General features: G+C 39.5%; 1 protein-coding gene across 4 annotated transcripts in view; it reads left to right on the top strand.

Moving 5' to 3' along the window:
- Nucleotides 1-12565, top strand: part of bltp3b (bridge-like lipid transfer protein family member 3B) — a 30647-nt gene that overhangs the window by 5527 nt on the left and 12555 nt on the right. For 3 of the 4 annotated variants that reach the window (XM_014004224.1, XM_014004226.1, XM_014004225.1), the window contains exons 2-13: nt 5126-5288; nt 7302-7340; nt 8579-8670; nt 8750-8939; nt 9025-9165; nt 9737-9904; nt 10623-10800; nt 10880-10963; nt 11039-11200; nt 11286-11429; nt 11588-11706; nt 11814-11955. In XM_014004224.1, coding sequence (XP_013859678.1) covers nt 5126-5288; nt 7302-7340; nt 8579-8670; nt 8750-8939; nt 9025-9165; nt 9737-9904; nt 10623-10800; nt 10880-10963; nt 11039-11200; nt 11286-11429; nt 11588-11706; nt 11814-11955 — 1622 coding nt within the window. The remainder of the gene's footprint in view (nt 1-5125; nt 5289-7301; nt 7341-8578; nt 8671-8749; nt 8940-9024; nt 9166-9736; nt 9905-10622; nt 10801-10879; nt 10964-11038; nt 11201-11285; nt 11430-11587; nt 11707-11813; nt 11956-12565) is intronic. The other variant, XM_014004227.1, reaches the window with a different exon arrangement.

Below are 12565 nucleotides of genomic sequence, written 5' to 3'. Positions count from 1 at the left end.
ATGTTTATATATATGTTTATTAAACCAACATTCATTGCAGTAACGAAACATATTTCATGCTCAAATGCATGCATGTACTTGGATAGAAGTCACCTGTGGGCCTCCAGTTGCCCATCCCTGCTCTAAATGCTCTTGGAGGCGGCTGTGGCGGAGTGGTTTGGGGAGTCGTCCTGGAACTGGAAGCTCGTTGGTTCGATCTCCCGTCCAGCCATCTCAGTCGTTGTTTCCTTGGGCAAGACACTTCACCCACCTTGCCTACTGATGGTGGTCAGAGGGTCCGGTGGCGCCGGTGCATGGCAGCCCCACCTCTGTCAGTGCGCCCCAGGGCAGCTGTGGCTACAGTGTAGTTTGCCATCATCAGTGTGTGAATGGGTGAATGTCTGTTAGTGTAAAGTGCTTTGGGGTCCGGAGGGACTTGAAAAGCGCTCTATAAGTTCAGTCCATTTACCATTTTACCATTTAAATTGTCCTACGTGTGCGAGAGCGTGACCAATTGTTTGTCTCTATATGTCCCTGTGATGGACTTTGCCCTGTCTGGGGTGTACCCTGCCTCTCGCTCACTAACTGCAGCATATATACACCAGCTCCCCGACACCCAAAAGGAAGCGGGTAGAGAAAATGGATGGATTATATCATTATTGCAGAGATTAAGGTTGGCCTATTAATGTCTCCGGATCATGATTCGTGTCAAAGTTGCATGGGTGTGCAGGAATCTTGATCCATGAGCAGAAAGTTGCACAAAAAAGGGTGAATTTCTACACAAAACGAGCCAAGACTATAAAGCTTATCTCTGACCTTCTTGGAACAAGTTCTTGACCCAAGGGATTAAGTTTGTAGTCGGACTGATATGTGAGAACCAGTAACATCCCGATAAGAATCTCTGAGGAAAACGAATGGCTTCATTAATATATTTTACTGTATTTTATTTTCTCAGAATTAACATTGACTGTGTAACATTTAAATTCAGCAGTAAGCTAAACAGTTTTTCCATTTTGATTCAAAAACTCGGAAGAAGGGAGTAATTTAGTCCACCACATTCTCAATGGTGACTGGGCACAAGAAAATGTTTGACAATCAAAGGTGTTCATTTGTCACTGCTGGAGCTTTAGTTTCCCCTCAAAATATGAGAAACGATCCTCCGCTCACGTTTCTCATCATGAGTCTAATGGTTCTTCAGTAGCCATGTGACGATGCAAAGCAGTGATCAGCGCCACTATTGGCTCGGCTGCCGGGGAAGCTGTTATTGCATGAGTCATGACCGAGTGCTGTGCTGTGGGTGTTTAATCAGCACTGAGCTGTGAACTACTTGTGTGTAGGTTGTGTGTGTCACATTTGGCCCTCGTCCCTCCAGACTTTATCTCATTTAACTATGTAACCTGAGCTTTATATAGGAATCCCCTCTAGGCTCTCAGGCATCAAATTTGAGGTTATAAATGACCAAAAGAAGCAAAGTTAACCAACAGTTGGTGTTGCTGTCTATATTTAGAGGTGTTTTGTTGCCGAATGCTAGAAAATAATTTCAGTAATTCCTTTAAGTCTCTTTTTAAAAATTGATTTGATTGGTCTGAGTAAGTAAAGGGTAGAAGACCTCAACAATGAGCAACAACTCTCACGTTACAGCTTCACCTGAACCCTTTTTAAAATGAATATTCAGATAAATTTGGAGCTACACCAAGGCATTGTTTGTAATGAATTCTCTGCCTTGCTGGGTGAACRTTATGCAGTTTTTAGAATGCTCTTGGTGAGTCCCACTTGCCACAAAACTCCTCTCTAATTTCATCAACTGCCTCAGTATTTGTAGAGGAATAATGGCCTCAGTGAAAGAATCTGTGAGGCTCTTTGTTCAGCCGTTCAATACACTCTGTTGATACTAAATATGAAGAACTCAGAGGCGCATTGTAAATGTCATTGTTGATTTTTTTTCATTGAGCAAACTTTGTGGGTTACATAGRTTTTTCGTGAAAACTTCATTTGTAAAAGCGAGATGCCCTGAACATGTTTGTTGTACATTTTTTTAAATAATACTTGTATTTTATTTTTGCCTCCTGGGCCGCTAACTAAGCCAGTTGTTGTCTGAGTCACTCCAGCTATTTTCTTTGAGGCTAAACACCATTTAGCATCTGTGTCATCAGGCTGCACCTCACACRCATCATCAGGGAGAAGGTGAATTTCCATTCAGTAAAAACACAGACGTTAGCATAAAATATGGCAATCCAAAGTCAGCACTAGATGTGTACTTGGAAGAGAAATTTAGGCTTACTCACAATGTGAAACATCATTCCATTGAATGTGACAAAACTAAAAAACTAATGCAAAACTCTCTTAATAGCAGGAATTGTGGTGCTTTTTTAAAGAAAATTCTCTATGGTGAGCTGATATAAAGGTTTTCATTCTAACAGAAAATGAGYTTATATTGCTAATTTGTCTTTGGAAAAATCAAATGCTAAGCCTAAAGTTTTGCAAACCAGCATTCACCTGCRCCCACCCAACCTTGTATCTGCAACTTAAAAAATGACCCAGAACCACCTGGAACAGTCAGATTACAGATATGCTCACTTTTTTAACCTTTACGTTTCCCCAACAGCCTTGTTTTATTCAAAACAAATGCCTGCTARCAATCATCAGGTTTCACATACTAAAAGGAAGTGTGTTGACTGACACAGTTTCATATTGTTGCCTGGAGCTAGGGATCTCCCCTTCAAGATTTTTTGTCCTTGATACAGATCCAAGTCAGTAAAGATGTATTTGTATCTAGTTTCAGTTTGGTAGTCGATAAACAAAGGTTAAAGTCAGGATGTGGACACAGCTCAAGTTATTAGTGTATAAAAATAGCAATGAATTGATAGTTTGTGTACTTTATMGGCACAATGTGATACGTTATGTTAGTAACAAATTTAAAAAATAAGCTTTTGTTAAAGGTTTTACATTCCTTTTGAGAGGCAGAAAAACACCCATCAGTTTCCTAACCTCTTCATGGACCTGGATTTGGTCCGGTGAGCTCAGCCCTGCTGACTGGAAAAATGACTGGAGTCACTAAAGAGAGAATAAAGGGGAATATGACTGAGAGAGAACTTAATACCTGTAACTGTTGTACTCTGTGCTGAAGGTCAGCCTGTGTAATGTAGTTTCTTTATGCTTTAAAGTTTACTGGCAGCAGTATTATTGCAGCTGTTTAACAGCATTTTATTTGTTTACAACATTGATTTATTCATAGAGTTAGAAGAAAGAGGTGACCAATGAGATGCCAAGGAGCAACAGAGCAAGCTAAACTAGCCGGCTAGGTTGTTGATACTTGATCAGCAGCCGGAATGAATATTTCACTTGTCAGAAAGGTTGAGGCACTCCTGCAGCGAAATCCTCGATGTCAAACTGACCACGTTTCTGTCTGAGAATGTTTTATTCCGTGTGTGTTTATTATGTGTGTGTTGTGTTTCTAGGTATGTATTTTCTCTCATTCTCTTGTGTTGAGGTTTTGTTTGATTTGATTTTTGATTTATTTATTTAACAGGAAAAGATTATTAAAAATCAAGCCTGACTCGGCATAATTGCTGTTTTACAGCAGGTTCCTGTTCTGCAGCACACAAAACACTCAGAATTACAGCATCACAATYACATCATTATTATTACACCATAGACACAAAGACAAACAAGCATCTGCTGCTGAATTATTTACACAAATGTTGAATCGGAGAAGTAACAGCATGGAGGTGGTGCTGAGCGGATGGTGTGGAGGACAAATTAGAGAGATTGAAATATTTAAAACAATTAAAAAAAACTGTGCTCACTGAGCAATATTACTAGGCTGTAGCTTTTGATTTTTTTGAGCCTCAATATGTTTCCTCAAACTTGTAACTTTTATTTCGATACAGTTTTACAGGCACTAATAGTAGGTCTAAATTCAGCTTTTTTCCTTTTACACAGTAGTCGACAATGTAAGTTTATGTGCACTTTATGTTCCATCATAACTTTAACTGTCCTGACAGTAATTGAAGTCTTGTGTTGTTTTGATAGAGTCGAGGCATTGTTTTCAGCATCTTTTGAGAATTGCTGAAAGATCACAATCATGAAAATTTATAGTGCGCATTTGAAATTTAGGGTGGGACAGTTAGAGCTGTTGCTCTTCAGTAAGAGGCACTGTAACTCGTCCAGGGTGTGCCCTGCCTTCTGCACAGTGGCTGCTGGAGATTGGCACCAGCAACCACTTTGACTCGGAAATGGAAAAAAAGTGGTTAAGATGATGGATGGATTTTAAATTTAGGTTCAGTGTCTCCTGGCGGATACATCAGCACATTAAACTGCTGCAGATGAAACCACTAATTTTAAAATTGGAAAGAGACCACCCAACAACCAGTTCTTGAGACAGAATTGGCTGGTAAAGGAAGTAAAATCTCTCTTTTGCAAAGAGATTTCAGAACACCGCTTTGTAAAGATTCAAGGGTCAATAAGTCATTTATGTAGCCGCTCTGTTAACTGTTAACTAATAGTCAAACAGTTATTGGATGCAGTAAACACTTAAGTCGTTAGCTAGCATTAACTTTGTGTATTTAAGTCTTTTTTATTGAGGACGAACAGGAAAAAAACAAACATAATCCCCGCATGTCATTTCAAGGATATAAAAATAAATATTGACTTTTACTAAAATGAGTTTGCACACTTTTTCTATGATGTGTCGTAAGACTCGGGTACTTTATCTTTGCTACATGCATTTTATAAACAGCTTGTCTGTTAGTGTTGGACCAGACCCTGCTCTTTTCTTTTTTGTGTTTAAATCAGCTATGTAAGGTGAGGAGGCTTTTTAAGATTTAAACTTATTTGGTCAAATACAAATGAGGAAATCAGTTTTGTGTTGCAATTTGCCTTAAAATGACTTTAGCGCCAGAGAATAATCCTCCCTTTATTATTCTAATTCTTATTCAAGGAGTTTCTTTAAAGAAACCTGCAGCTTGATGCTATTTGGACACACTGTAACAACCTGTAACTCTTTTTAAAGTCGTGTTTAGAAATAAAATGTGTGCATTTTGCAAACTGAAAAACAAGAARYGTGTCACAGTGGTGCTTGTTRGCCAACAACTTCCATCTGTAAATATCCTCAGCATCAACGCTTTGCTCTGCCTCATTGCTCTAGGTTTGCTAAGAACCTGTCGCCGGACAAGATCAACCTGAGCACACTGAAGGGGGAGGGCCAGCTCACCAACCTGGAGCTGGATGAGGAGGTTCTCCAGAGTCTGCTGGACCTGCCCACCTGGCTGGCCATCAACCGTGTGTTCTGCAACAAGGCTGCCATCAGGGTGAGGCTCACTATCGCTAACCTGTATCCTAGGGGTGTAAGAAAATATCGGTACACTAAAATATCGCGATATTTCATTTCCCGATACTGTATCGATATTCTAAAGCCCTGTATCGATGTTTTTTAAGGTTTAAAATGTCAACTTTCCTGCCAGTCATTCATTTTTATGTTGTAGTTCAGCCTCTGACCACTAGTTGGCAGCAGTGAGCCAGCCATTTGGCTCCTCTACCTCTTGAGGTAGAGGCTGTTGTTAAGTGTTGGGTGACCATATTGTAAATTAATATTAAAAACTAAAAGCTGCAAAAAAATATATTTTCAAACTATTTATTGGCAAATTTAGTCTATTAATTGAAAAGATGGATGAAATAAGAAACATGAAACAAATAAAATAAAATACATACAAAGCAGAACACAGCTAAATGTATCAAAAGTATGTCTATGTAATATTAGAATTTTCTGAGACAATGAATTTTGGTTTTTCATTTTTTTCCCAGTAAGAGGTTTTTATTTAATAGAATTTTTGGACAAAAGAAATCGCAATATATCGCAATATATCGCCTTGCTTACAGCATCGCAATATATCAGGATATATCGTATCGTGACCCCTCTGTCATGATATGTATCGTATCGCCAAATTCTTACAAATACACAGCCCTACTGTATCCTGACCGTATTTTCATATCAAACTGACAGAAATCTTCTCCATAAAATTGAACTTGACTATTTTAACTCCACAGCACTGTAAAAAATACTTTTCCTCAATTGTGTTTAAAATAATGTTAAAATGGAGTATTATTTCAGGCTTTAGGTAAATAAAGTTACAAACTAGTGTTTTGTTGCTGTTCGTGCACTTCGGACATTATGCAAGATTACAGGGGGACAAGTCACCGATGTCAGTGACTCTTTCTGTACAAATCTGCTCTCTGGCACCGTCTCATGGCCTGCTGTTGTCAGCCAAGACTCCATTCTAAGAGCAGTTTTTGACACACCCTGGAAAACTGAAGTATAATTTGCTTTGTGACTCAGGTTTTATTTGGACCAAGGTCCATTTCCACCTCATCCTTTCATTTTCTACTACATTACCTCTTTTTTTCTGCTCATAATTCCTCAATATTCCTTTCAGTTATTGATTCTAATCCCTGTTTTAAATAACAGAGCAAACTGTGCACTTCGTATGTTCTTGATTACTTTTTTCCAGTTATATATACAGGTTTGAAAAAGTCTTATTTACTGTCACTGAYGGTTTCTTTTGCTGTAATGATCACATTGTGATACGATTTCTTATTGACAGGTATTTGGTGACTGAAAGCTTATTTTACTTTCTGGCTTCAGTTCATCATGTTTTTGTTTTTTAATCTCGAGCTGATTAAAACTGAGAATCCAAATCTTTATCTCATTTTCTTACTTGATCTCTTTTCTTCCTGTTACATAGGAAGTGAGCATCCTCTTCAGCCTAAAATACTGTCAGTGTAATTTGTTTGTTGTTCTGGTTGAGCAGAAGTTTTCAGATTCATTATAATGGAATTTATCGCTTTAAATGTTGTTGTAAATAGTTTCCTTGATGGCTCAGAGTGACAGAAGTGAAGTAGCGCCCTTTCTTGGCACCTTCGAGTGTTTTTATGACAGGCGGGGAAATAAAATGTCTATTAAATCCAAGTTTCAAACACAGCAGTTCTTAATTTGTAACATGTTGCTCTATGGAAATTGAAGTTGGCATTGAACACACGCAGTCAGTCATTTTTTACTATATAATTTCATGCTGCCTTTAATTAGAAAGCTTGTTGAGGATTAATGGAGGTCTGCAGCTCCGTGAACGACCTGCCTGTCAGCCGAGGCACATTGATTGATGTTTACTTTTCCCTTCTACCTGCTTGTTTTAATTTTGTTTCTAGCAACCTAATCTTTATTTTCTCATGACTGCTGGTTCAATTTTAAACACTTAAAAGGCTAGATGTTTGTGTTTAAAATAACTTGAGATGAAAAACGTGTTTCTGTTCTTTTTTTTCACTGTTAGATACCATGGACAAAACTGAAGACTCACCCAATCACTTTGGTAGGTTTGCACTCTTTTTGGTTAAATTATCAAAAACTTTTAACATACGTTTGAGGTCTGTAAGTTAAGGCCCTGTCACGCTAGACAACTTATGAACATTTTAAAGATGTCTACGATGAAGATGGAATTGAAAAAAAAAATCAACAGGAAGCTTCTTTTTGGCGTGTACATAAGGTAATTGAACATATTGATCAAATATATAACTTTTATTAGCAATTTAGACATAAAAATGTTTCATAAGTTGGCATAAGTTGTCTTGTGACAGGGCCTTTAGAAAGAATCCCATTTTATAGAATATGTTTTTTAAAAAAAATGTAATTCCACAATTTATTTCTTGAATTTGGTTCAAGGGAGATGGATTAGAAATAGCCAAAGAGTAGCTGTTGAACATGGTGAGGCTTTCAAGGCTCATCCCTCGGACTGTAGCGGTGGTGAAACTGTAAAAGACTCCTGGATAATTTTGATGTTGATTTAAAAAAATTGACAGATAACTGGTGCATTGATGATTAGTCTTTAAAAAGGATCTCCAGAAGTGGTTGCTAATGCAGTGTTTGATATATATTTTAATTTGTAGATTCAGCTGTTCATTTTGAGTCTGTTTTATTCTTTTAGACCTTCTCAGACAGAGTTTTTTTTCCATAGAAAGCTATTATCTGTTTTATTGTAATAGCTTTCATGTTTTGCTCTAGTGTCTTTTTTTTCTGTTTGCCATGGCTGCTACATCAGTGAACAAGGCACAGGTGTCAGGTTAACAGCTGCCTGCCTGCCAGCCTGGTCCCAGTCCCTAGATAGATGGTTTTCCCAGAAGCACACAACCAGCAATCACATATGCTTCATCTATAATGCTCATCTAAACCTGAACATTTTGTGTTATTATCGCAGCAGGTTAAGTAAAACGTGAATGGAKCACAAAGGAGCATATTATATACTGTAGCATGTCTTTTAAATTCTTATAGAACAGAATGAAAGAAAAGAGATGAGTTTACTCTCTGCAGGTACACAAAAGGATTATTGGGTCAACACTTGCACAAAAATAGTGGAATTTAAAGAGCTAAGAATTGCTCCAAGTTTGTTGTTGCAAAAAGGCACTTAACATTACAAACATTACAAAGAATTACAAACATTACAAAGAACATTACAAAGAATTACCAAAGATTACAGATTAAAGAATCAATACAAATGGTTTTAAAGTGGTAAGGATTCTAGATGCTAAGCTAAATCTATCATTTCTCTTTCAGACTCTGGATAAAGTGATAATGGAGATGAGCACGTGCGATGAGCCCCGTCCACCCAATGGTCCGTCTCCTTTAGCAACAGCATCAGGACAAAGGTGGCGTTTTGGTGATTGACTCCTAAAATTAGACGTTTGAAAAGCAGTTTTTAACGCACCGTGTTTGCTTTCTCTACAGTGAGTACGGTTTCGCTGAAAAGGTGGTGGAAGGGATTACTCTATCCATCAACTCCATCGTCATCAAGATTAGCGCCAAGGCCTTTAACGCCTCCTTCGAGCTCTCCCAGCTGCAGGTCTACAGCGTCAACACCAGCTGGAGCATCAGCGACCTGCGGTTCACTCGCATCCAGGATCCTCAGCGGGGAGAGGTCCGTGTTTTGAAACAAAATGGGGTTTATTATTAGCGGTTTTGCTCTCTTCAGTTCATCAGGTTTTTTGTTGTTTTTTAATTAGGTCCTGACGTTTAAAGAAATCAGCTGGCAGATGATCCGCATCGAGGCCGACGCTATCCAGAGCGCCGAGCACGAGATGCTGAGCGCTCCCATCCGCCTCATCACCAACCAGTCGAAGATCCGAGTCACTCTGAAGAGACGGGTTAGAAACACACACAAATCACTGGAGTAGGAACACACACTGGCTCTTTGATGGAGCGGGCTCAAAATCACACTGCTCTAAGTGATAACCTCTTGTTCGCTGCCTCACAATGATCCCTGTGTGTGGTCTCACAGGCTGCACTGCTTTATCAAAGAGCCAATGTTCTTTGCAAGAAAAATGACAAGAACTGAGCTGCAGATTTTTATAAAYGGATGCAGTTAGAGAGGACATGGATGGAGGTGAATTGAGGTGGAGCAGGATGACTCATGGTGGCGACCCTAGAAAAGGGAAAAGCCAGAAGAAGAGTGTTGCACTAAAAGCTGTTTAGTTAAAAAAGTATTATTTTATAAGATGAAAACAAACATAGTGACGTTAGCTTGTAAAAAAAAATTTAATTTCCTGCTTGTGATTAAAAAAAACATAATTTGTGTATCTGTGGATTAGGCTRGAACAATTTTATTAAATTTACTCTGCATCAGGAGTTTCTGGACAAAAGATATGATCCTGAAAAGTTTTGTTATCAGTTACCCCCACCTACACGTTTCCTATTAACACGGGTTTCCTGATGCAGATAAAGGACTGCAACGTGGTTGCCTCGAAGCTGATTCTTATCCTGGACGACCTGCTGTGGGTGCTGACGGACTCCCAGTTAAAAGCGATGGTGCAGTACGCAAAGTCCCTCAGCGAGGCCATGGAGAAGTCTGCACAGCAGAGGAAGAGCATGGCAGCAGAYGACCAGGTAAAGGACAGTTTTTGTACTCATTAGAAGCTGATTTCTCCATCTTCTGTTTTTCTGGTGATGTCATCTCTGTCTTATCTTTCACCATTTCCTAATCCCTTGTTATTTTGCCACCCAGTATGTAGACATTCATCACCCACACAAATCACACCTATCCTCTACCAGGTGAACTTACTCCGTTCTGTATGTTTCAGTGATTTGATCCAATACGCCATCTGCTGGAAGCATTGAGCACTGCAGCACTCATCTGTCGGTCTAATATTCACTAATGCAGGGGTCTGTAACCTTTGCGATCAAAAGAGCCTCATTAATAAAATGTGTCCAGAGCTGTACAACTGTGATTATCAACTGGTGGTCCGTGGGCCTTTTCGAGGCCTTTTCGAGAACCTTTACAGTCAGTGAAGGTGACATTATAAAAGTAAAAAAAATTAATTGTTATCTTATTTATTACGATACACATCAGGACAAATAAAAAGAACAGATTTATGTAAACAAGAAAAATACTGTATATAGTTTATAACAAATTTCATAAAAACTAGTACAACTGAATTATTCAGACCCCCAAACCCCTCAAAATTATTGTTATGTTTGGTCATATTTTCAAAGAGCCACTGGAGACGGACAAAAGAGCYACATCTGGCCMCAGAGMCGCAGGCTGCAGACACCTGCACTAATGCAWACAAACATAAGTGCCAAAAATTTCRTCTTTGCCCAACAGGTTTTGCCGCCTCCTTCAGCTCAMGAGGTGCGCACCCAGCAGGCGTCCACAGCCGCCGATCAAAGTGCAACTATAGCCAAGCTGTTCAGCGCTTAYGACGTGTGCGAAACCTCCCACCACCTGCAGATTACACACCTCGACCTGCACATCTGTGACGACATCCATGCTAAGGACAAAGGTAGCATACACCCAAATGTGCATTGCCATTTTGAAACCACAAAGATAATAAGAGGCTTTGTTTGTTTGTTGCTGTGCAGTTACCAATAAGAGGGTAACAGGTGGTGCAATGCAGCTTTCCTTCAGCTCTATCACTCTGGACTACTACCCGTTGCACAGAGCAGGTATGAATATCTGCTCATGACTTCCCTTCCCGTCAAAAAAACTGCATGACGACACGGCTACCTCTCCATCTCTAGGTGACAGTTGTGTTCACTGGATGCACTACAGTGAAGCCACTAAAACCAGAGAGAGCTGGGCGAAAAGTCTGCTCGACGAGTTCACAACCAGCGTAGAGATGTTGAAGAACGCAGCTCGAGACCAGCCAAGCCGAGGCGCCGGACGCAGCTCTCCACATCACAGTACGCAAACACTCCTAATACGCTTTTCAGTTGTCCCTCCTGGCACCGACAGCACGTCATCCCCTGTGGGTTTTCTGTCCTCCAGTGTCCTTTAAGGACGATGTGTGTGAGCCTCTAGGAAGTCAGGAGAAAGCAGAAGGAGAAGTAGGGCTTAGGGGTGCAGATGGAGGAMTCCTAGAGGGGAGCTCACGCACACAGCCTCCTCAGTGCTGCTGGTGCCTAGAAGCAGGTACCGCAGTGTGTGTAGCGTGTGTGTGCGCACAGCTGGGTGCGGTGATGCACACCTCTTTTTCTAGGCTYTTGAGTTTCCAAATAAGCAGATTGTCTTAAAATGTTTCTATATTCTGTTTGTTTCTTATTCTTTCGTGCCTCCTCTTTCCTCTCCAGGTAAGATAAACACCACCTCCTCCACCACTTCGTTCAGTCCGCCTCCTCCTCAAACTCCAAAGGCCCACCTCATGTCCAGCTCGTTTGTTCTCAGAATGGCAGACTTCAGTATTTACCAGGTCACTACAAGAAACATCACTGGTCCACAACCATTCAAATGTGAACACAAAAAGTTTGCGCTCATATTCTGTACTTCCTTTGACGCTCTGGGCTTCTTGTTTTTCAGGTGTCAACAGCAGACCAGCATCGCTCCACCCCAAAGACCATGATCTCCTGCAATAAAAAGTCTCTGTACCTGCCTCCGGAGATGCCGGCTGTTCATGTTGAGTTCACCGAATACTACTTTCCTGATGGAAAAGATGACCCCAGTATGACCTTATTATTACTTTATTTACTGTCATGCATCTTATTTTATAAAATGCTGTTCTTTGCTTTAAGATAATTAACATTAGTATTGAGTATTGATTTCCTGTTTTTATTTTGCCGAAAATGTTTTTGCAGTCTATTTTTGCAAACTGTTAAGTTCATTTAGGAGATTAGTTTTTTTGTAACTTTTATACTTTAAATTTCACTTTATTTGCAACCATTTTTACTAGAAATACATTGAGGCTTCAGTTCTCTCAAAAACATTGTTTTCTTCTAGCTTCTAGCAAGCACTTTACTGCTTTTAACTTTTAGCTAGCCTTCTTTTCTGCTACTTTTAGCTAGCATTATGCTACATTTGTTTGTTAGTTAGTGTTTGTCACTTTTAGCCAGAATTCAGCTTTAACTACTCAGTTCCAGCTTCTAAAGCAAATTTCGTCAAAGTCATTAGGTGCTCGACATTCACACAGCACTTCCTGTGAAGATGCATTTACCACATTTTCTAAAACAAACTCCCTAATTGACAGCGATTCTCTCTGTTCTTTCAAATCTGTTCAGCTCATTCAAAAATAAATAAATAAATAAAAAATAAAATAAAATAAAATAAAATAAAAT

Source organism: Austrofundulus limnaeus, unplaced genomic scaffold, assembly GCF_001266775.1.
Source record: "Austrofundulus limnaeus strain Quisiro unplaced genomic scaffold, Austrofundulus_limnaeus-1.0 Scaffold22, whole genome shotgun sequence".
Lineage (NCBI taxonomy): Eukaryota > Metazoa > Chordata > Actinopteri > Cyprinodontiformes > Rivulidae > Austrofundulus > Austrofundulus limnaeus.
This window is presented reverse-complemented; position numbering and strand designations above follow the sequence as displayed.